A 22,170-nucleotide genomic window follows, 5' to 3' on the forward strand; every position below is an offset into this window, starting at 1 on the left:
GTTGGGTGCAGCTGGCGCCAGCGGCGGAAATACGACCGAGTCTGGGTAAAGGTCTCCAGCTGAAAGGATGACAGCCAAGAGACCTCTGCTCTGTCCAAGTCGATCGTTTCCCTCCGAGCAGACAAAGAGCATTACGTCAACCAGCACGAGACTGGTTACCTTACAAGAAGATAACGCTATCGATCCACCGCTCGACTCCGCTCCACCCTCCCCGGCACACGCAAGCACACCAAGGCCAGGACTTCTGACAGCCCCTTCCGGCACAATCTCGGTGTCGTACCTCTTAACGGCCTGTCGTAATTGCCAGGACGGAAAGGCCGGGAGAGGAAGGGCACTCAACGCGGTACCCCCCAAGCACGCTAGTCGGCATGCGCGCGCCCAGAGTCTGGACTCAGCCCTGGAGACCCGAGCCAATGAGGCGCGGCTTCGTCACTGCGTATCCGGTCGCCGGGACGCACGTCAGGGGACCGGAGGGCGGAGCCAGTTTGGTTGCACCAACACCGGTACTTAGGCACGTACCGGCGTGTCCTTGGGCATAGAAAGCGGGACGTTCGGCTTGTGAGCGGAAACTTCTCGGTCGCGCACAGAAAAAGAACGGTGAGCGCGGGGCGCGGAGGCCGCAGCAGGCGGGACACTGAGCCACGAATGCGTTCGCCTGCATGGGGGCCGCGTGGGTGGACTGAGGCCCGCGCGCGGGGACCAGGGAGCTGGCAGGGAGTGGCGACCAGCTAGACTGCGCCGGGCCAGAACCGGGTGGGCTACGGCTTGAGACCCCAGCTAGGTAGTAGGGTCTGTCAAGGTTCTGAAAACTCGGAGGCGGCTTGGTCGCGATTCTTAGCAAGACGCCCGTTCTCAGTTATAGGGACTGCTGAGCTGGGGCAATGGTAGACAAGACTTCCTCCGAGGTAGGGCGGGAGTGCGGGGATGGAGCGCAGCGCTTCACGTCCTCCTTCCAAAGGAGCAGAAACGATTGCTTCTCCAATAAGTCATTTCTTGGCCACCTGTCGCTTCCCTCCTTAACCTGCTGAGGAACGTCCGAGGGGGTAGGTTTCATCACGGTCTCCTTGAAACAAGCCTGGATGGATGACCTCGTGGTCACTTCCGGGGATCCCAGAGCTGGATGATGGGGGTCCCTGGGTGACCGCAAAGCCGGCTGCTGACCTCCTACCCACAGCAAAGCAATTTAGAGTGACCTGAACGGACTGAATCAAGAAAGATTTCTCTTTTTGTAAAAGTGTATTTTGTCTTCTCTTCAGAGAGCAGTGGCTTTAAATTGTATGAACGAATAATGAGGCCTTAAAAGTTGGAATTTTGGTCGCTTGGATTTAATATCGCAGTTCAACTTAATTGGATTTGTGACTTTGAGTGACCTTGGTCTCATCTTTTGAAATGGCTTTGAACTAGATTCCCACTTTGCTTTCCTGACCTCTAACCTTTCATCACTTATGTCAACTGGAAAAAAAAAATGCACAACATGAGAGTTGTGAGTTAAGTTTTCTTTGGGGCAAAACGATGAGTATGTCCTAGAAGATGAGAAACTGCTCTGAAGAGGTAGGGGGGGATGTCAGTATTGCATATGATTCTCATGAATGGGAGTGCTATGCAGTCAAACCCACTTTTACCAGAGGTTTGCTGCTAGTCAGCAGGAACAGGTACCATCGTTAAGGATTTTAGTGCTTTTCTAGAAATAAGGAGATGGAAGAATTGGGCTCATAAAATCTTAACCTGAAAAGATCTACCTGAAGGCCAGTTTTGCCAGTTTACTCAGAGCCCAGAGTGCCTCATTCCTGCTCCACCCTGAAATCCTTTCAGAATGTGTTGAGGGTCAGTGACTGCAGCTGCTTGTGCCTTAATCCTTGTATAGGCTGATGGCAAGTGCCAAGTTTTAGTTGGCATTTATACACGCAGAGGGGCTTCCCAGGTGGTTCAGTGGTAAAGAATCCGCCTGCCAGTGCAGGAGACACCGGAGACGTGGGTTCAATCCCTGAGTCAGAAAGCTCCCCTGGAGGAGGAAAAAGCCCACTCTAGTATTCTTGCCTGGAAAAACCCCATGGCTAGAGGAGCCTGGTGGGCTGCAGTCAATGGGGTCATGAAGAATCAGACACACTTAGTGACTGAGCATGCAGAGATATTCACAGAGGTGTTTTTTTAAGGAAGTTCTTACAGATAGTGTTTTTGATATTAAAGAATCTGTTGCAAGTGAACTAAGTAAGACAAAATTCAACCTGTTATTTAAGTTTGGTGTCAGAGACTGGGGTTGATGATTGGAATCTACTGTACTTTTACTTGGAGAAAATATTACTAATCTGAATCTTTCATTTTTAGATTTTAAAATGGGTGATGTTGAAAAGGGCAAGAAGATTTTTGTTCAGAAGTGTGCCCAGTGCCATACTGTGGAAAAGGGAGGGAAGCACAAGACTGGGCCAAACCTCCATGGTCTGTTTGGACGAAAGACAGGTCAGGCTGCTGGATTCTCTTACACAGATGCCAACAAAAACAAAGGTAAGGGGGGAATTGTTAACTAACCCAAGCACAAACTGTATGAATGTAACCTATGGTAAACACTGTTTCAGGAGTATGACATGCTCAACAATATATCCTTCCTTGTTTAGGTATCACCTGGGGAGAGGAGACGCTGATGGAGTACTTGGAGAATCCCAAGAAGTACATCCCTGGAACCAAGATGATCTTTGCTGGCATTAAGAAGAAGGGAGAGAGGGAGGACTTGATAGCTTACCTCAAAAAAGCTACCAATGAGTAATAGTTGGCCACTGCCTTATTTATTATGAAACAGAAGTGTCTCATGACTTTTTATGTGTACCATATTTAAATTGATCTCATACACTAGAATTCAGATCGTGAATGGCTGATGGAATAATTCTGTTGGACAGTCCTGATTTAAATAAGATTGGTCTGTGGCTAAACAAATATGGTCAGCTTTTTTAATTTTGATAGTAATTCTGGTTCAACAAGTACTGTCACTTTTCCCATTCTAAAGAGATGATTGAACTTGAATAAGGAATATGAAACTTTTTAGGGAGATGGTGCATTCCTTCTCAAAATCTGTAAGAGATTGGTTTTATATTTAGATTTCTATAACTGGTTATATTAATATATTTAAATACTGAAAAGGTCCCTTCACTGTCTCATAAAACAGAGGAGGATTCACACGTGTTTCAAGTTGTGTTCATTAGCCTGTTAAGGCAAGGATTGAAAATACACTGACAAAGTCCACTTTATCTGTTTGGTTTTATAAACTATGCCAATTTAATTAAAATTCTCTATCTAAAATTTAGCCTTTTACTTAATGAAAGGCATTTTAGTGTGGTTTATGTATAGCATCAAATAAAGAGTATTTAGCGCCTCACATTTTGTAGATGATCTTTAAGATCAGATGCTTTTTAAATTCCCTGTGACAAGATATGTTAACAAACTTTGCTTGTTAATTCTTCACAAAGTCAGACTAAGTTATAATTCAGGGTTGTCCTAAACAGGAATTCAGAAACACAACTGTAGAACTACTTGTATAAGGTGATTGGTAATCGTGCTTTTGCCAACTCAGCGGGATTAGAGGGGCTATATCATTAGCTCAAATTTGTAAACTGTCTGATATAAGACTTAAGAATTAAAAAACAAAGTCACAGATCATGATTTTTTTTAACTTGATTTAATGGCATACCAAAATGGTTGAAAAATACAGTGGCCCAAACAGGCAGCACTGTTACTAGTCATAGTAGTAGATTGTGTTTACTTGGTCTTCTAGGACAGCCTGCCCTAGCACACCACCTCAGTCATCCACTCAGTTTCTCTGGCCAGAATGAGCACTGCAACATTTATGCCAAATGCAGAAAGAAGACTTTCTGATCATAGTGTTAGGGTATGTACAGTGTATGGTTATAGTTTATTTGCTAAATTATTCATACAGTTTGTGCCATACATGTTTAGTGTAGTAACTAGAAATTTTATGGAATGGTGAACTTGAACTAAGCCATAATGAATACTGAGAGAAATTCTCAGTGGGGGAAGTAAGTCTGTACCAGTGGTGAGAGCCATTTCTGTGACAGTAAGGGAACTGGGAGAAGGCCTTGTCAAAAGTGATGGGGATGTTTATTTAGGTCTGTAAGGCCTGATAGAGCACTGTGTAACTTGTGAATCTTATTTTCAGTCTTTGGAGAAATGTGAAAAAGCAAAGAAGATAGTCTGAAAACATGGGCAAAAACAATTTGGGAAGCAGAAGCCTGCTATAATTCAGGTGGTATCCAGGTCAGTGTAGCAGTTAGCTTCTAAGAGAGTTCTGCACCAGTGTGGGAACACATGGAGACCAGGAAATTGACTGATTTCTATGCTTCCTAAGTCAACTAAGGCCAGTGTTGGCAGAGAATTGTTGTGTTCTAGGCCAGTTATATTCAATAAGGGCCTCTAGTTATAAGTTCCTATAGTTAATTCAGGGCTTCCCTGGTGGCTCAAACGGTAAAGCATCTGCCTGCAACGCAGGAGACCCGGATTCAATCCCTGGGTCGGGAAGATCCCCTGGAGAAGGAAATGGTAGCCCATTGCCGTATTTTTGCCTGAAGAATTCCATGAACAGAGGAGCCTGGCAGTCCATGGGGTCTCAAGGAGTCAGACATGACTGAGCAACTAACACTTTTCAGTGCAGAAATACACACTGATCTTCTTTGGCTGCGTTTCTTTTTGTTCCCCAGACCATTGTCATGGTGTTCACATACTCAGAAGTATAATACAAAATGTTAGATTTCCACTAGGTTATCTTATTTGGAGATTGAGTTATTTGGAAACTCTGGTCATAACCCCAGGCTTTCTTGGTTCATTCAGAAAGCTAAACAGGTACATTCTATTTCTCAAAAGGTAAACATGTCCAGGATTTTAGAAACTTGACTAGTAGTCTTGTTATAACATACATAATGATGAGGCCAATGTGTGGTAAGTGATACATCACTGACAGTTTTTCAAAACAGCAAGAGATTGACTTGCTCAAGCTTTGGTTAAGTTGGCTATTACAGGCAGATTCTCTACTGTCTGAGCCACCAGAGAAGCAGAAGGTCACCCTCGACCCTTCCCAAACCACACCTGCACCTCACTCTCTATTTCTTATCCCCACACCTACATTCCTCTAGTCCCCAGTTCTCCCCACAGTTACCCCCACCTGCTCCCATCCCTTGCTTTCCCCCCTCGTTCAGTATTGGAACTGGAAGAGATCTCAGAGATTCTTTGATTCCAACTGAACAGATGAGAGGTGAGATTAACTAGGCTCAGGGAACTATGGAAACTACTCACTTGGTTGAGCTGGGCCCCTTGCAGGACCTAGTAGTCCAACCTTGCAGGTCACTGAGAGGAAGGGAACTGAGGCATATGGCAGATACCTGTGTTTGGAGAGGGATAGGCTTGGCCCAGTTTTTTAACACCCCTACACTGAGCTGTGAAGGTTTTTGAGGTATGCTGTGGGCAGGGGCAAGTATCTGGACTGAGACACAGCCAATACCGTTTCCAGAGTGTTGCTTTCTTTCCACATGTTGAAAGGAGTTGTCCTGCCTGGGAGCTTTGAGGAGTGCTGGGCCCAGAGTGGCCAAAATCACATGCTCTTGCCCCACTGACCTGATTAGAGTCCTCCTAATTAGAGGAGGGGAGAATGCCCTGCCTTCTTTTGTAGCCCCTCTGGATTTGTTACCATTTTTCTTGTACTCAACATCTGCCAGTAAATATTGTCTATACTGGAAAAAAAAAAATCTAGATGAGTGACAGCTGAAACCACAACCAAGCTAATCTGACCATAGTTTGGCCTTAGTCTAACTCCATTTTACCAGAAATATTAATGAGCTGCTTCCAGTTTTCTTTTTCTTTACTCATTAGAGTTGCGCCTGTGTTCCACATTGATGCCATTAAATATGTGTGTGTAGCTTGAACAGCATCCTCTGAAGAACAACCACTGGACTAGTTAATTTTATTAGTGTTGTAATGAAGAATGGTGGGTTTTGGGAATGGAAAAATTGTGTTCAGAGTGGGGGTTAGTAAGCAGTCCCAAAGCTTTTTGTAAATAAAACTATTGGCACATGGCCACTATATTCACTTGTCTTATCTAGGGCTGCTTTTGTGCTGCAGCATCAGAGTTGAGTAGTTGCAAGAGAGACCGAATGGCCCACCAAGCCCAAAATACTGACTGGTGCTTCACAGGAAAGTTCTTGGCCTCTGGTTTAGAGCTTTGCATAACTGCATTCTTTTGCCATCTGGAGAATAGGAATAATCTCTACTTCATAAGCATTGCTATAATCATTCACTGAGTGGCATCTGTGAAAACTCTTCAACTGGTAAGCATTGAAAAACTATATCTTCATCAAATTCCCTCAAAGTCACCTATTGGAAAATTACTGCTTCCAAGGTTAGTAATTACCTAATTGTCGTTCCTAGCTTTCTGTTCTCAGGTGGTCCTGACAACTCTAGGAATTTGATAACCCTTGACTGCTCTTACTTTTTTTACCTCCCTCATTCAAATTTCACATATTCATGGAACAAAATATTTAGGCATCCTAAAATCTTTATGCTCATAAAGCTGTAACCATCTGTTAGTAACCCACGTCAGCGTGACATTGCCTAAATGCTCATCCAACTATCACCAAATTGCTTTATAGTTAGGGTGTATTCATCCTCACTAACTCATCGGGAGAATTGTCCCTATGTTATAGCTAAGTAAACAGGTTGTTACTTCCAAAGGTCAGAGACCCGGGTACATTACCTTGGTAGTATCACATGTACTGACACTGCCTTCTCATGATGCCTTCGAAAATGCCGTATAGTCATCTCTATCAGCCTCTTTATGGAACTCCCACACTTCCTTTTGTTATTAAAGACAGCTTTCTCTGGCTCCGTGCTTCTGCAGTCCTCAACAAGTGGAGTCTGCTTGTTCTTCCACACTGTCCCAAGTTTACACATGCATCTGAGTACTGGTTGAGAAAATCACACAGTTCTGTGGATCAGTACACCTGTAAACTTATATCTGATTCAACTAAACCATCAGAAACCCTATATCTGTTCTCTGCATCTTCCTTGTTAATTTAGAAGGTCCTCAGTCTTCTTATCTCACCCAGCTCCCTGCTCTCACAGCAGATGACCTTGCCTCCTATTTCAGATAGGAATTTACTTGAATACAAGGAAGGTTTTGGTCACCCCCCATCCCTGTCTTCAACAATGTTGTTCTTAATTCAGCTATGATTTGGAATATTCAATTACATCAAAACATAATTCCAGATACTACAGATGCTCCAGCATGGTCGATCTAACCCATTCCCAGCCCCTTTGTCCTCTCCCATAGAAAGTGAAAGAAACACTGATTTTCATTGAGGTGCAGGAACTTTGCATTGGGAACCACACTCCAACAGAAAAAAGATTGCCCAAGTTCTAGAAATTATGGCTTTTCTTACTCAGTTTATAAGTTTAATGAAATTGTGGCTATCCCTACCTGAATTGGACAGGGGTCATAAATCTGGACCAAGAGATAACAAGTCTTTCCAGTTGGGGGATGACAGGGAAAATTAATTTTCTTTAAAGTCACCTGCCTATGGTATAAATTGGGGCATACCATTTTGTCAGTAAGATAAGAATTTCTTACTTTTATTGATGAATGGTGGAAGAAGACAGCCCAAGAGTTCTGATTTCTCTGATAATGCTTCCTAACAATCTTAGACACATTAACTCTTCTGTGCCTTTAATTTCCTCAACTGTGAACTGACATTAATTATATTAATCCTTAGGGTTGTTTTGAGGAATAAACAAGAGAACATTGGTGTGTTGCGATGCATTCAGTAAACCCTTAAAGTTAACTAATTTTGAATTGGCTGGATAGGGCAATTTGTCAAATTCGCAGTTGGGCAGATTGCATGGAAGGGATAGGACACATTGGGATGACCTTTTTTACTGAAGTGATTTAGTGGAAGAGAAGTACTGGGAATTAGTGATTTATATCTGTGATTCAGGTCCAAAATTCCAATAACTCACTCATTAGGTGATGTCTCATTCTCTATTAGTGGCCAGGGCCAAGAATCAGTGAAGTACAACCCCCAAAGTAAATGGAGAGCTATTTACCTTGGCAGCTATTTTGAGGGGGGTCTGAGACATTTGGTCAGAAGGTTAAATGGGCACCTAATTTTCATACATTCATTGTCTAAGTATGTCTAACTTTTACAGTAACCTAACAAAAATATAGTTTTTAATACAAGGATTATGCCAGCCCTCGCCAACTTCTCCTGAACCTTTGAGGGTAATCTCAACAAAAAAGGAGACAAATCAGTATGGACATAGCATGCATTAGAGGCAGTTAGAGTAGGAAGTGTGTAGGAGGCTGGCCCCAGCCCACCACTGTTCCCTGTTCCAGAAAGATTTATCTGGAGACTTAATCCAGGTGACAGCAGGGTCCATCTGCAAGGTTCTTGCCTCACAATGGTTGCTAACTTGTCTTAAGCAATATTCAGTATTTACATGGCTAGAGAATGTAGGTTCTGGAAACTAGCACCTCATATAATTCTTGGATGTGGCATGTGTGATATAAGAAAATATGGACTTCCCTGGTGATCCGGTAGTTGAGAGTCCACCTGCCAATGCAGAGGACACAGGTTCGATCCCTGGTCCATGAGGATCCCACATGCCATGGGCAGCTGTGCCCACGCATCACAACTGCTGAGCCTGTGCTCTGCAAACAGTGAGCCCACATAACATAACCAGCTCTGCAACAAGAGAAACCACTGCACTAAGCCAGCAACTTGAGAGTAGCCCCCACCAGCACAACTAAAGAAAAGCCCATGTGCAGCAAAAAAGACCCAATGTAGCCAAAAATAAATGAAATAAAGTACATAAATAATTTTTTAAAATATCACCATGCTAGTCAAACACTGTGTGCTATGTACACAGGTTAGAGACTGAGAAGGGATCTATCAGATAGATTTTTAACTTTCTAAATCAGACTAGGTTAAGAGACTAAATTTTTCGATATGCACATAATAATATTAAGGGAGGAAAAATAGTTAAAGAACCAATGCTTACAAATAACCTAAATTTACACCAAAAGGAACTAGAGAAAGGAAAATAAACAAGACCCAAAATTGGGCTTCTCTCATGGCTCATCAGGTAAAAAATCCTGCAATGCAGGAGACACAGGAGACAAAGTTTCGATCCCTGGGTCAGGAAGATCCCCTGGAGAAGGAATGGGAACCCACTGCAATATTCTTGCCTGAAAAACCCCATGGACAGAAGAGCCTCGCGGGCTACAGTACAAAGAGTTGCAAAGAGACATAACTTAAGCACACACAAAGTTAGTAGAAGGAAAGAATACTAAGATCAGAGCAGAAATAATGAAATAGAGACTAAAAAAAAGAAAAGAGGACCTCCTTGGTGGTACAGTGGATAAGAATCCACATGCCAATGCAGGGGACACAGGTTTGATTACCTGGTCCAAGAAGATTCCACATGCCACGGAGCAACTAAGCCTGTGTGCCACAATGAGAGAAGTCCCTGCAATAAGAAGCCCAAGCAGCACAACAAAAAGTAGCCTGGCTGGCTGCAACTAGAGAAAGCTCACATGCAACAACCAGGACCCAGTGCAGTCAAAAAAAATTTTTAAAAGAAAGAAATGAAACTAAGAGTTGGTCCTTTGAAAAGATAAGCAAACTCGATAAACCTGTAGCCAGACTCATCAAGTAAAAGAGAGGGCCCAAATAACATCAAGAATGAAAGATGAAGCCTCTTTCAACTGACAGCGCAGAAATACAAAGGATCATTAAGAGATTACTGTGAACTATACACCAACAAAATGGACAATGGAGAAGAAATGGATAAACTGCTAGAAACACACAAATTTCCAAGACTGAGTCAAGAGGAAATATGGATAGAAAATATGAGCAGACCAATTACCAGTAATGAAACTGAGTCAGGCCACAGCCACAGGCTCCCTACTTTTGGTTCCTCTCCTATTACACTGACCATTCTTTCTTAACTTCATTTGTAGGTTTCTTTTTGTCCACTCTGGAAGAAACTAGGTTTGCCTACTTGATACACATTTTCCTCTTCACTGTTAGTAACAGAACCTTATTTTTTAAAGTGGTAATGGACCTATAAAAGGCTACACTGTCCCACTTGCCTAGGTGTGGTCAGTGGATCAAGTAAAAGTGAGTTGAGTGGGACTTCTGGGAAGAGCTGACTCAGCTAGAACTTCCCCTTTTGTCCCTTCTTCCTGCCTGGAACCTGGATGGGATTGCAAAACTGCTGGCAGCCATCTCAGGCTTGCATCATTGAGGATGGAGCCATGCTCCTGAGGATGGCAGAGCAGAAAGACAGGTGGAAGGACTAGAGTACTGGTGAAGCTGTCACACTAATTCAGACTTCTTGAACAATTTAATAAACTTCTTATTTAAGCCACTGTTGTTTCAGTTTTTGTTACATGCAGCTGATTCTAATCCTAGCTGATACGTCCATCCCTTATATTACCATACCAGGTTCATTTGCCTGACTCACAGCAAGCCAAACCCTGAGACGCCAAGGTATGCAGCAGAGAAAGGATTTATACACAAGGCAGCCAAGCACAGAGACAAGAGAACAAGTCTTAAATCCACTTTCATGAAGGTGAGGGCCTCAAGATACTTGTGGGATAAGGAAGCAGGGTGGTCTGAGGTGTGGGGAAAGATGACTGAAGAAAAAGGTAAAGTAATTGGGGTTCTACACAGATGTATCTGAGTTACATGCTGCTTCATGGGATGTATGTTCAGAAAATGGTGTCATTAACATGATCTGCAGAGAAGGCAATGGCACCCCGCTCCAGTACTTTTGCCTGGAAAATCCCATGGACGGAGGAGCCTGGTAGGCTACAGTCTTAGGGGTCGCTAGGAGTCGGACACAGCTAAGCGACTTCACTTTCACTTTTCACTTTCATGCATTGGAGAAGGAAATGGCAACCCACTCCAGTATTCTTGCCTGGAGAATCCCAGGGACGGAGGAGCCTAGTGGCTGCCGTCTACGGGGTCGCACAGAGTCGGACACGACTGAAGCAACTTAGCAGCAGCAGCCGCAGCAGCAGCAGCAACATGATCTGAGGGTGATGTTTTTGGCCCTCTGATGTCAAAAGGTCATCTATTGAACAGTCACTCAATCCATGGTCTTGACTGGTTTAATTTGGGTAAGACCAGCTCCATGTTCCTGAAAAACAATTACAGCAACCATTACTATAAGTGAAGTGGCTCAGTCGTGTCCGACTCTTTGCGACCCCATGGACTGCAGGAGCCTGGTAGGCTCTTTCAGTCCATGGGATTTTCCAGGCAATAGTACTGGAGTGGATTGCCATTTCCTTCTCCAGGGGATCTTCCCGACCCAGGGATGGAACCCAGGTCTCCCGCATTGTAGACAGACGCTTTACCGTCTGAGCCACCAGGGAAATCCTTTAACCATTACTATAGGGACACATATATCAGACATATCTATAGGAGGTGACTCAATTTAGCACAATTATGCCAGTGACTTCACAACTGTAACTATAGTCCAAATACCTCTTGAGCTCAAAAGTCACACACTCAACTGCTTTTTAGACATCTTTATCTGGGTTCTGTCCCCCTGCCCGCACACGTCGTGAATCAGGGCCTCCTCCAAATGTGTCTGTCAGGCGAGCGTGTGCGCCTCGGTTTTTGTCTCGTCACAACAAAGGTTTGGAGTGACGGACATTAAAGCCCCCTCGGCGTGTCACAGCTCTCGGGTATCAGACAGACAGTGTTATAGCTCTTAGACAAATCAGTGTTACAGCTCTATTTTACTTAGAGGATAGCAGGAAAATCCATCTTCGAGATGTGAGGGCACGCAAGGACACAAAGAGAAGAGCGCCCCAGTGTGGGGCAGCGGGGGGAGGGGAGGGGGGGCCCTTTGGCTCCTCTTTTTATGTTTTTTCTTCCCCCTGGGCCTGCCCTATGCAAATTGGGCTTAGTCAGGAGTGCTGTTCTACCTGAAGTCCTCACTGCGGTCCTCAGACCTTCCTTTGACCTTCCTCTGTTCTATTTTCGTGGGCTTTTCCCTTCCTTTTCTTTTAGCCACTGCCATCTTGGACTCCTTTTCCCTATTCTAACTACCTAACATTCCCCCCTCAAGAGACGGGAGGCCCGATTCTTCGGGAATAGGGGCGCGAGGTCTTTCTGGCTACTTTCTGCTGAACTGGGACAGCGAGCGGTATTGGGCCTCCCCCTCTTGCTAGTCTCAAGCCTCAGAGTCCTTATAGCGGTGTCCATCTAAGGGTGAGTGATATCTTCTGTGGTCGGCTGTAATATCTTTGTTGAACTGGCGCTGCATGTTATAATTGTTGACCTGGTCAGAGACAAAACAGGTTAGACAATTGATAATACATGGAGCAATCATAAGCAGCCCAAAATGGCATAACAAGGACTAGTAGGCGCTTTAGCCAATTCCAAATTCACATCGCCAGGATGAGTCAAGTCCCTCCTTGTTCAGGGATCAGAGTATCTATCTCTTGCCTGTTCTGGAGTACAATCTCTGCCAAGCTGTTGGCTCTTTAGAGCTATCCAGAGAAATCTTATCCCCAGAAACCAGATTTTGGGAGTGTTCATTAGAATGGCACTCATTGGTAGTCCTGAATATGTAGTTGAGATCTCCCAGGGACTCACAGGTGTATTGAGTGTCCTGTTTTCTTCCACAGCTTGACTCATGAGCAGTGAATCCAGGAGTCATGTCCTGGTACCTTGACTGCTGGGGTGTAGAAAGTATTACAGGGTAGGGGCCCTTCCATGTGGGCTGGAGTTGAGCTTTTGGGGACCCATCTTTCCAGACTTTAATTAGGACTTGAGTCCCTGGAGCATATAGTGGTGACTCCTTAGAATCTTTTGGGTCCTGGTTGACACCCCACAAGCATATATCCTGTTGGAATTGCCCAATGGCCATGGCATAAGACTGGAGGGTCTGAGCCTCTGGATCTAGGAAGAGGTCATTGACATAAACAGAAAGTCTCCCATATAGCATCTCATAAGGACCAAGACCAACCTGTTCCTTAGGGGCAACGCGGGTGTGGAGGAGAGCTGTCGGTAAAGCCTCCTTCCATCCCAGGGAGGTCTCCTGGGTTATCTTTTTTATCACTGATTTTAAAAATTGATTGGCTCTTTCTACTTTTCTCAAAGACTGAGGCCTCCAGGCACAATGGAGATAATAAGTAATGCCCAGTGCTTTAGAGACCCCTTCAGTTCAGTTCAGTTCAGTTGCTCAGTCGTGACCTTAAAAGTAAATGATGTCCCATTGTCACTTTGTAATGACCTGGGCAGACCAGATCTTGGAATGATTTCATGGAGCAGTTTTTTACCACCTCCTCAGCCTTCTCAGTCCTGGTGGGAAAGCCTTCAATCCATCCTGTGAATGTATCTATCATGACTAATAGGTATTTATACCCTTGAGAAACTGGCATCTGGGTGAAGTCCATCTGCCAGTCCTCTCCTGGGTAGGTCCCACGTCATTGGACAGGCTGGGCCAGCTGGGGTCTCCGAGCTCCCTGGGGGTTGTTTAACTGGCAAGTGGGACAAGAGGAGACCACTTGCCTTACAGTTGTTTGGAGGCCTGTTCCTCCAAAGGACCTTTCTAGTAATCTTTGGAGGGCCTTTTCCTCTAAATGAGTGGTGGCATGTAAGGAGTTAACCAACTTCCATTGGAGGTTCCCAGGCAGAAAAAGGAGTCCCTCCTTTTGGAACCACCCCATATGATCTTCTTGAAAGCCCTCACTCTTAGCTTTAAGAGTCTCACCTTCAGTATATGAAGGAGTTTCTAGCAAATTAGTTTGTGGAACTAAGGTGGCAACCCCTATTAGGTCATGCATGGTTCTGTAATGCACTCTCCTAGCTGCCTGATCAGCTGCTTGGTTCCCTCGTGCCACTTCTGTGCTCCCTTTTTGGTGTCCTTTACAGTGGGAGACTGAAACCTCAGTGGGCAGATGGACTGCCTCCAAGAGTCGAAGAATTTGATCACCATATTTGATTGGGGACCCTCGGGTGGTCAAGTGGGCCCTTTCTTTCCAAACAGCAGCATGTGCATGTAGCACCAGAAAGGCATGCTTGGAGTCAGTGTAAATGGCTATTCTTCTTCCTTTTCCCAGCTCTAAAGCTCGAGTCAGGGCTATGAGCTCAGCTAATTGGGCTGAAGTACCTGGTGGCAGAGGCTTAGCCTCTATGGTCTCAAAATTGGAGACTACTGCATACCCAGTTCTTTTTCTTCCATCTAAGACAAAGCTGCTTCCATCAGTGTACCAGATTTCCTCAGGATTGGTCAGAGGATCTTCTGACAATGCTTCTCGGGGGTTTTGTCCAGTGGTCCAAGGTTTCTAGACAACAGTGAAAGTGGACAGTGTCCTCGGGGGTAGGCAGGAAGGTTGGCTGGGTTAAGAACCTCAAAGGGGGATATAGTGAGGCCTGGATTTTCCATCAGCATTACTTGATATCTGAGGATTCTTTGATCGACATCCATAAATGGCCTCTCTCATTTAGGAGTTGTTTTTCTTGGCAGCTGGTAAAAATAGTTAGTTTGCCTCCAAAGGAGAGTTTTAAAGCATCTTCTATCTGCAATAGCTGCAAGATTTCGAAGGTTGGGGTTGGGGGGGGGGGGCGGGCGGTGGCCAGCCTTGAGTGGTTGGATCTTACTCTTGGATAAGTAAGCTACAGGCTGGGGCTCAGATCCCAACCTTTGAGTTAACACTTCCAAGGCTATTCCCTCTCTTTCATGGACATAAAGTTGGAATGCTTTTTCTGGGTCTGGCAACCCAAGGCAGGTGCCTGAGTTAAGGCCTGTTTTAGTGTAGCCTCTGCCTTCTTTTGAGGAGTTCCCCACATCAGTGGGATTGAATCATCTTGTCCCTTTAAGCTTTCATATAAGGGCTGGGCAATTAGACCATAGCTGGGTATCCAGATTCTACAATACCCAGTTAGCCCCAGGAAAGCTCTCAATTGTTTTCGAGTCATGGGGGAGGGCAACTGGAGGATTCCTTGTACCGATCAGAGGACAGTCTCCTAGACTCGTGTGTAATCTGAACTCCCAGATTAAGTGACTTTTGTCTCAACCATCTGTGCCTTAGCATGGGAGAATTTATATCCCCTTTATGCCAAAAATTTTAGAACCTGAATTGCATGTTATTGGGCATTTTCCTCATCTGGAGAGCAGATTAGTAGGTCATCTACATATTGTAATATTTTCCCATTAGGTCTCAGGTCCAGATCTAGGAGATCCTGGCTAAGGGCCTGTCCAAACAGGTGGGGGCTGAACCCCTGAGGTAATACTATCCAAGTCATCTGTTGGTGTTTTTCTCCTGGGGCCTCCCACTCAAAGGCCAAAAGATATTGGGATTCTTTAGCCACTGGTATGCAAAAAAAAATGCATCTTTGAGACCCAAGACTATAAACCACATGGCACTGGGTGAGATTTCTCCCAAGATTACTTAGGGATTGGGTACTGTGCGATGGAGGGGGACCACCACTTCCTTTATGATCTGGAGATCTTGAACCATTGCCAGGTTCCGTCCTTTTTCTTTACTGAGAGGATTGGGGTGTTACATGGTGAATTGGTGGGGACCAATAGCCAACAAACAAGGAATTTATTTATTAAAGGCTGTAGTCCCTCCTGAGCCTCTCTTTTGAGGGGATATTGTTTCCGGTTAGGAAACCGAGTGGGATCTCAGAGGACAATGATGACCAGTTCAGCTTGGTGGGCTTGTCCAGGAATTCCCAGGTCCCAGGGGTTAATTTTGTCTTCCCATAGTTTTTGGTCCCTCTCTATTGGAGAAGGTATAATGGGTTCTTCAGTAGTAACCAGGAGCTATAGAGCTCTAGAGGCTGAAAAACTTCCCATCACAAGGGTGGTCCCCAATTTAGTGAGTATATCTCTTCCCGATAAGGGAGTCGGACACTCAGGGACCACCAGAAACTGGTGGGAAAATATTTGTCCATCCCAGCAACAAAGAAGTGCTCGGGTGAATCTTTTAGTAGTTGCTTTTCCTGTAGCACCCAAAATAGTACAGGTTTGGGAAGAGAAGGCTCCGGAGTAGGAGATCAAGACAGAGTAGGTAGTCCATGTGTCAACCAAGAAATTCTCAGACCTACCTGCCACATCCAGTTGCACCCTTGGCTCCAGCCCCCTGATGGTTATCTGTGACAGGCAGACTGGCTGGAGTGGGCCTCTTGAACCATCTTCACTCCTCTTGAACCATCATCAGGGAAGGCTTAGCACTTGACCTTGAGACTCTTGGGTCCCAAGGGCAGAGGGCCGCCCAGTGTCCCAGTTGATGGCATTTGCGGCAAGAGACTAGGAGACTTGTCACAGTTTGGACACTCTTCAGCCCAATGCCCCGCCTTGTCTACAGATTAGGCATTTGCCTCGTGCCTTGTCCTTCAAGGACTTGGGGGTTTGCCATAGGGCTTCTCTGGAGGGCGGCCAGCATCTAGGCATGGCTTGTCTCTTTTCTTCTCTCCCTCTCCTGGGCCTTGGCCTCCTTCTCCTGTTCTGTTATAAAAGGAATTGGTGGCTGTCTGGATCATCTCATCTAAAGAGGAGCAGAGTCCTGCTGCTGTAGCTGTTGTAACTTAATTCTGATATCTGATGCACATTGGGACAGGAATTTGTCCTTTAAAATCACCTGTCCCTCGTAAGAGTCTAAGTCCAGATTGGTTAACTTTTGGAGGGTCTCTTTCAGCCTTTCCAGAAAGGCAATGGGGTTCTCATTGGGCTCCTGAGTTATTGTTGAGACTGGGCACAGTCCCACAAGAAATAGGCTTCCTTCTGTTTCCATGGGTGGCCTTCCTTAGGGGTGAGTCTTTCTGAAGCTTATCCTACCCAGAACTGTTGCAACCTGAGAGCCAGGCGTACCCGGGTCAGGGTGCAGATCCCCAGGCAGGTTGAGGCATGACGGGCCTCCCGAGAATTGGGTCCCTGGGCAGGTCGAGGTGTGACAACCTCCTGGGACCCCTGGGACTGGAGGATCCCTGAGCAGGTTGAGGTGTGACAACCTTTCGAGGACCAGATCCCTAGGCAGGTTGACCTCCTGGGACCCCCGGATTGGAGTTTGGGCATCCCCAAGATCTCCAGTGTGACCAGTGCTGGATAGGATTAGGGGGTTGGATATTATATAGTATTTTCCTCCCAAGGCCAGCTATTTTCTGGTTGTGTCTCCAAAAGATTGTAGAGGCAACATTGTGGGCCCGGATGGGGCTGAGGAAAGGAGTATGAAACAGGAGGGAATGGAGCAGAGCACAACCTTTGAAAGAATGACATAGCACAAGGGCATAAAGTAAACCAATTAAAATTAATTGGGTCCAAGATGACAAGTCAAATTCAAGTAAACCTTAATCCCAAATCTCTAAGCCAACAGACACACCCAGAGGTACCAGCAGCTCTAGGGCACTGTCAAAAGAGGGAGGAGTGGGTGGTTCCCTGATGGCTGGGATGATCCTCCCACTCATTAGCATATGAATTAACCCCACTTGCAAAACCTAGCCTAATTCTATGGCCCCAGCCCTTGCCCTCGGCAATGGCCCACACCCTGAAGCATGGCTTCTCTCTGAATCTTAACAAATCCACCTCTTACTTTTTGGCCAGGCTGGAGGCCCGGGATAGAGCTGAAGGACAGGAGGAAAAAGCAGTGGGAAAAACGTGCCAAGGAACCCCCTTCATAGCCTGCTGGAAAACCTGCTAAATTTCTAACCTGTGCTAAGGACAGAAGAAGCGTAAGGACAGAAGAACCCCCACCAGCTTGGATAACAGCTACTGGGGCCCGGCAGATAGTGCCTTTGCTGCTGCTGCTAAGTCACTTCAGTCGTGTCCGATTCTGTGTGACCCCATAGATGGCAGCCCAGCAGGCTCCCCCGTCCCTGGGATTCTCCAGGCAAGAACACTGGAGTGGGTTGCCGTTTCCTTCTCCAATGCATGAAAGTGAAATCACTCAGTCATGTCCGACTCTAAGCGACCCCATGGACTGCAGCCTACCAGGTTCCTCTGTCCATGGGATTTTCCAGGCAAGAGTGCTGGAGTGGGGTGCCATTGCCTTCTCCAGATAGTTCCTTTGGGACATACCAAAGAGTAGCCTCTCCAGAGTCCCTCAACTGCATCCACTGCCGCCCGCCTGTTCACGGAGGGTGGGGGGTGGGGTTCAAGGAAACAAGAAATGAGAGATTGTAAAGGAATTAAGATTTTGTTAGGCATATCCCTCCAGCCATAGGAGCGAGGACCTCCTACCTTAACCGGAGGTCTGGAATCTGAGACTGAGTCGCGTGAGCTTTCTGCTCAGTTCACTTCTCACTGTCCCAGTTTCCAGCATGAGGGGCCTTCCCCTGCGTTGGGTTTTCTTCGCGTTCCGCTTCTACTGCGGGAGCTTCGCTGAGTCAGGCTCCTGCTGTGCTTGGCCTCTTCCGCGCGGAGGTTATTTCAGCCAGGTTAAACCCGAATCACGGCATCATAGACGTCAGGTGAGCGTGTGCTCCTTGGTTTCTGTCTCGTCACAACAAAAATTTGGAGTGACGGACATTAAAGCCCCCTTGGCGTGTCACAGCTCTCGGATCTTGGACAGACTTTGTTATAGCTCTCAGGTCTTGAACGGACCGTGCTATAGCTCTTAGACAAATCAGTGTTACAGCTCTATTTTATTTAGAAGATAGCAGGAAAATCCATCTTCAAGGTGTGAGGGCGCGTCAATCCAAAGACACGAAGAGAAGGATCCAAAGACACGAAGAGAACGCCCCAGCGCGCGAGGTGGTGGGGGGAGAGAGAGGGAGGCCCTTTGGCTCCTCTTTTTATGTTTTTTCTTCCCCCTGGGCCTGCCCTATGCAACTTGGGCTTAGTCAGAAGTGCTGATCTACCTGAAGTCCTCACTCTAGTCCTCGGACCTTCCTTTGACCTTCTTCTGTTCTATTTTCATGGGCTTTTCCCTTCCTTGTCTTTTAGCCACCGCCATTTTGGACTCCTTTTGCCTGTTCTAACTGCCTAACATGTCCATGAGCCAATCCCTCATACCTACGATAAAAGCGAGTTTTAAAATATGATGAAGTTAAGGATGCTGAAATGGAGAGTTTATCCTGGATTGTTCAGGTAGACTTAATGCATCAAAGGAGGCAATGTGGCAGTAGAAGCAGAGATTGGAGTGATGTGGGCGCAACCAAGACTGCCGGTAGCCTCTGAAAGATAGAAGAGACAAGGACAGGACTCTCCTTTTGAATCTCTAGAAGGAACTAGCCCTTCCAACACCTTGATTTTAGCCCACTGAGACCCATTTCAGACTTTTGATGGCCCAGAACTGCAAGACAATACGCTTTGTGGCAATGACAATGGGAAACCAATACAGGCCCTTCAGACCTAACATATGTAAAATCATCTCTCTCAGCAGTGCCTGGGGAGTTGACTGGACTCATCCCAAGGTGAATCTTGACTTCTACCCTGGTCTCCTCAACAGTGCAAGACAGATGCAAACTTGAGTCTGTTCTTCAGAGTCTTTCTGCTTAGTTTTCCTAGACTCCTGCCTTGTTCAACTTGAAAACTTGGTAGATGCCTTAAGGGCTAGGTGTTGGGCACAGACTTTGCCCCTTCCTCCTAACTGAGACCTTCACCTTTCAAGCTTCTACTTTTCATTTATTCCTCCCTGAGACTTTTCTCTGCCTTTGAGCAGAGGTCCTCCAAGCCCTTTTGGTTCTTAGGCTTTTGCACACGGTTAGCTCTGTGCAGCTAACAGAGCTGGTCACCTCTCCCTGCAGTTCTCTCTTCTCCAAGATTTTGTCTTATCAACTTCTAATTTCTTCTACATTATCTTCCAAGAGGAGTTGCGGGCAACTTCATCTTAGGCCCCCACACAAGAGACAGGTGGATATCAGGGCTCCTGGACTGCTCCCCTCACCTTTTTTACCCTGGACCTGCAAGCAAAGCAATTGCTTGGTATCTGCATGCATGCTAAGTCACTTCAGTCATGTCTGACTCTTTGTGACCCTATGGACTGTAATCCACCAGGCTCCTCTGGGATTCTACAGGCAGAGAAAATACCAGAGTGGATAGCCATTTCCTCCTCCAAGGGATCTTCCCGACCCAGGGATTGAATACACATCTCTCATGTCTCCTGCCTGGGCAGGCAGGTTTTTTACCACTAATGCTACCTGGGAATCCCTGCCTGGTATCTGAGCTCTGCTTTAATACTAGAGGGATGACTTTCTTTCTTTCCTGACAAGCTAAACAGCATCTTGGTCCTGTTTATGTCCCAACCCTCAAACTAGACTCATTCTGCATCCCAGGTCAGAGTGAATAATACTTGGGCTTTCTTAGTTTTTCTGAAAGTCAGGATTGCCTGCTTTCTAAATTCTATGATTCTGTTTTGTGGCTAGCTCCTTTCTCCTTTTTGATAATCCTGGAGCAAGTGTTATGCCAGCTCCAAGTCAGTCGTGAAAGAAGGCTCATTTTTACATTCCCAGGTATATTGCGTTCTGTTTTTCAATTTATCCCCCAAATACAAGCCTGGAAAGCACTCTTGTAGGTTGTATTCTCTCCTCTGAATTCTAAATGAGTTATTTTCTGTCAACTTTGATAAGCAGGGTCAAAGATCCTTATTAAAAAAAACAATAATGGTAGCTTTTTATATCTCTGAAGCTCATGAAAAACGCATTTTCTATGCCTCAGTTCAGTTCAGTCGCTCAGTGGTGTTCTATGCCTGGTCTCATTTAATTAACACAACAATCTTTTACAAGGGAGGGTGGGGGATGGGCAGCTGGAGGGGAGAGTGGTAATTGTTGACTACGTTGTGTTTATTAGGAAAGAAGTTGAGGGACATTGAATTCCTCATCAGTGAGCAATAGAACTAAGATTCAAAAACAGATCTCTGACTCCAAAGCCCTTACTGTTTGTAATACAGCTCTACCTCCTGACCTGTAACTCTCAGGGTCTGATGCCACAAACAAGTTTCTTTTCTTTCTTTCTGTCTTTTTTTAAGCAGAAAATACATCTATTAAGGGGTGCAAAATAGCTTACAAAGTCTCTGAGAATCAGGCTGGGAGTTGACCAGGGTCATGCAAAATGGTCAAAAATTATTCTACAGACCTGGTTCCATGAGGACACCACCCCGAAGTCATTCCTGAGCCTGGGCAGTGTAAAGTGTGCTGCGTGTACTCCTTGGGCAGTTATCACTACTGATTCTAGAAACTAGACTTGCTACTTCATCTAGTACCAGCCTGATCACATTTAATTAAGGTGATTCCTCCCACTGCTGTCACTGGTCCTTGTGCCGAATTCTGGCACAAAAGCATCTAAATGACAGAGCTTGGGTCACAAGCCTGTGCCCCTGCTGCAAGCAATGCTGAGGACATTCTAGCCTCTGATGGAGACGGATACCCAAACAGAGAGGGAATATTCAGATGTGGGTTAAAAAACATATTTCCTTTTTCCAACTTTAACAACTCCTCCCCTTTTAAAAGCTCTTGTCTACCAAAATGCACAACTCAAATACACTGATTTCTCCAGAGGTGTCAAAAAACTCATCCATCTATAAGACAGAATTCCTGGATGGACCCTATTCCTTCTCTAGAAAGTGAAAATCCTCTCTGGTTATTCTGTAACCTGTGGACTAATGTGAATAATGTGTCATCATGAACACATCCAATATGTAACAGAGGGGGAAAGGAGATGAAAGAAGAGAATTACTCTGATACACAAATACACACAGGGCACGCAGAGGAAGAAACAATGTGAAGATACCAAGTCCTCATTTCTGTGACGGGTATTGTGATCACAGTAGTCATGACTCTTCTCCGCCATCTATCTCATGATTTCTTTACTCTCACTCAGCTTCACTGCTTGTTTGATTTTCTCACTCACGCAGTCATCCATCTTTTCCTGTGACTCTTGGCCATCCGTATGTCTTTTTCCACAAACAGTTTCTAACCTCAATCCCACCTAATCATTGTAAGCACCTGTGGGCCCCTGGTTAAAGTGTGGACAGTTCTGGATAGGCCATCACCTTGACAGCAGTTAAAATACAATGAAACACAAGAGATTTTTAGAGTCTCATAATATAAGAATACTATACCTAAGAGCTAGTTAGTGACTGAGAACACCTAATGAAGCTTGGAGGCTCTAACATACCATGTGGTCTCTAAAAAGAAAACTACAGTTGACTTTTGGACAAAG

General features: G+C 45.4%; 1 protein-coding gene across 1 annotated transcript; it reads left to right on the plus strand.

Moving 5' to 3' along the window:
- The first annotated feature begins 464 nt into the window (after positions 1-464).
- LOC128046227 (cytochrome c) lies at positions 465-2,928 on the plus strand. Its single transcript, XM_052638358.1, has 3 exons — positions 465-597; positions 2,326-2,502; positions 2,613-2,928. Exons 2-3 carry the CDS (start codon positions 2,334-2,336, stop codon positions 2,759-2,761), a joined length of 318 nt encoding a protein of 105 aa, XP_052494318.1. The 5' UTR covers positions 465-597; positions 2,326-2,333; the 3' UTR covers positions 2,762-2,928.
- The last annotated feature ends 19,242 nt before the right edge of the window (positions 2,929-22,170 follow it).

Source organism: Budorcas taxicolor, chromosome 4, assembly GCF_023091745.1.
Source record: "Budorcas taxicolor isolate Tak-1 chromosome 4, Takin1.1, whole genome shotgun sequence".
In the NCBI taxonomy this organism is placed as follows: Eukaryota; Metazoa; Chordata; class Mammalia; order Artiodactyla; family Bovidae; genus Budorcas; species Budorcas taxicolor.

Bases quoted from the DNA above. Each gene is read 5' to 3' on its own strand.
- LOC128046227 (XM_052638358.1), top strand. From the start codon at position 2,334: ATGGGTGATGTTGAAAAGGGCAAGAAGATTTTTGTTCAGAAGTGTGCC. The intron at 2,503-2,612 runs GTAAGGGGGGAA...TTCCTTGTTTAG, and splicing joins AGATGCCAACAAAAACAAAG to GTATCACCTGGGGAGAGGAG.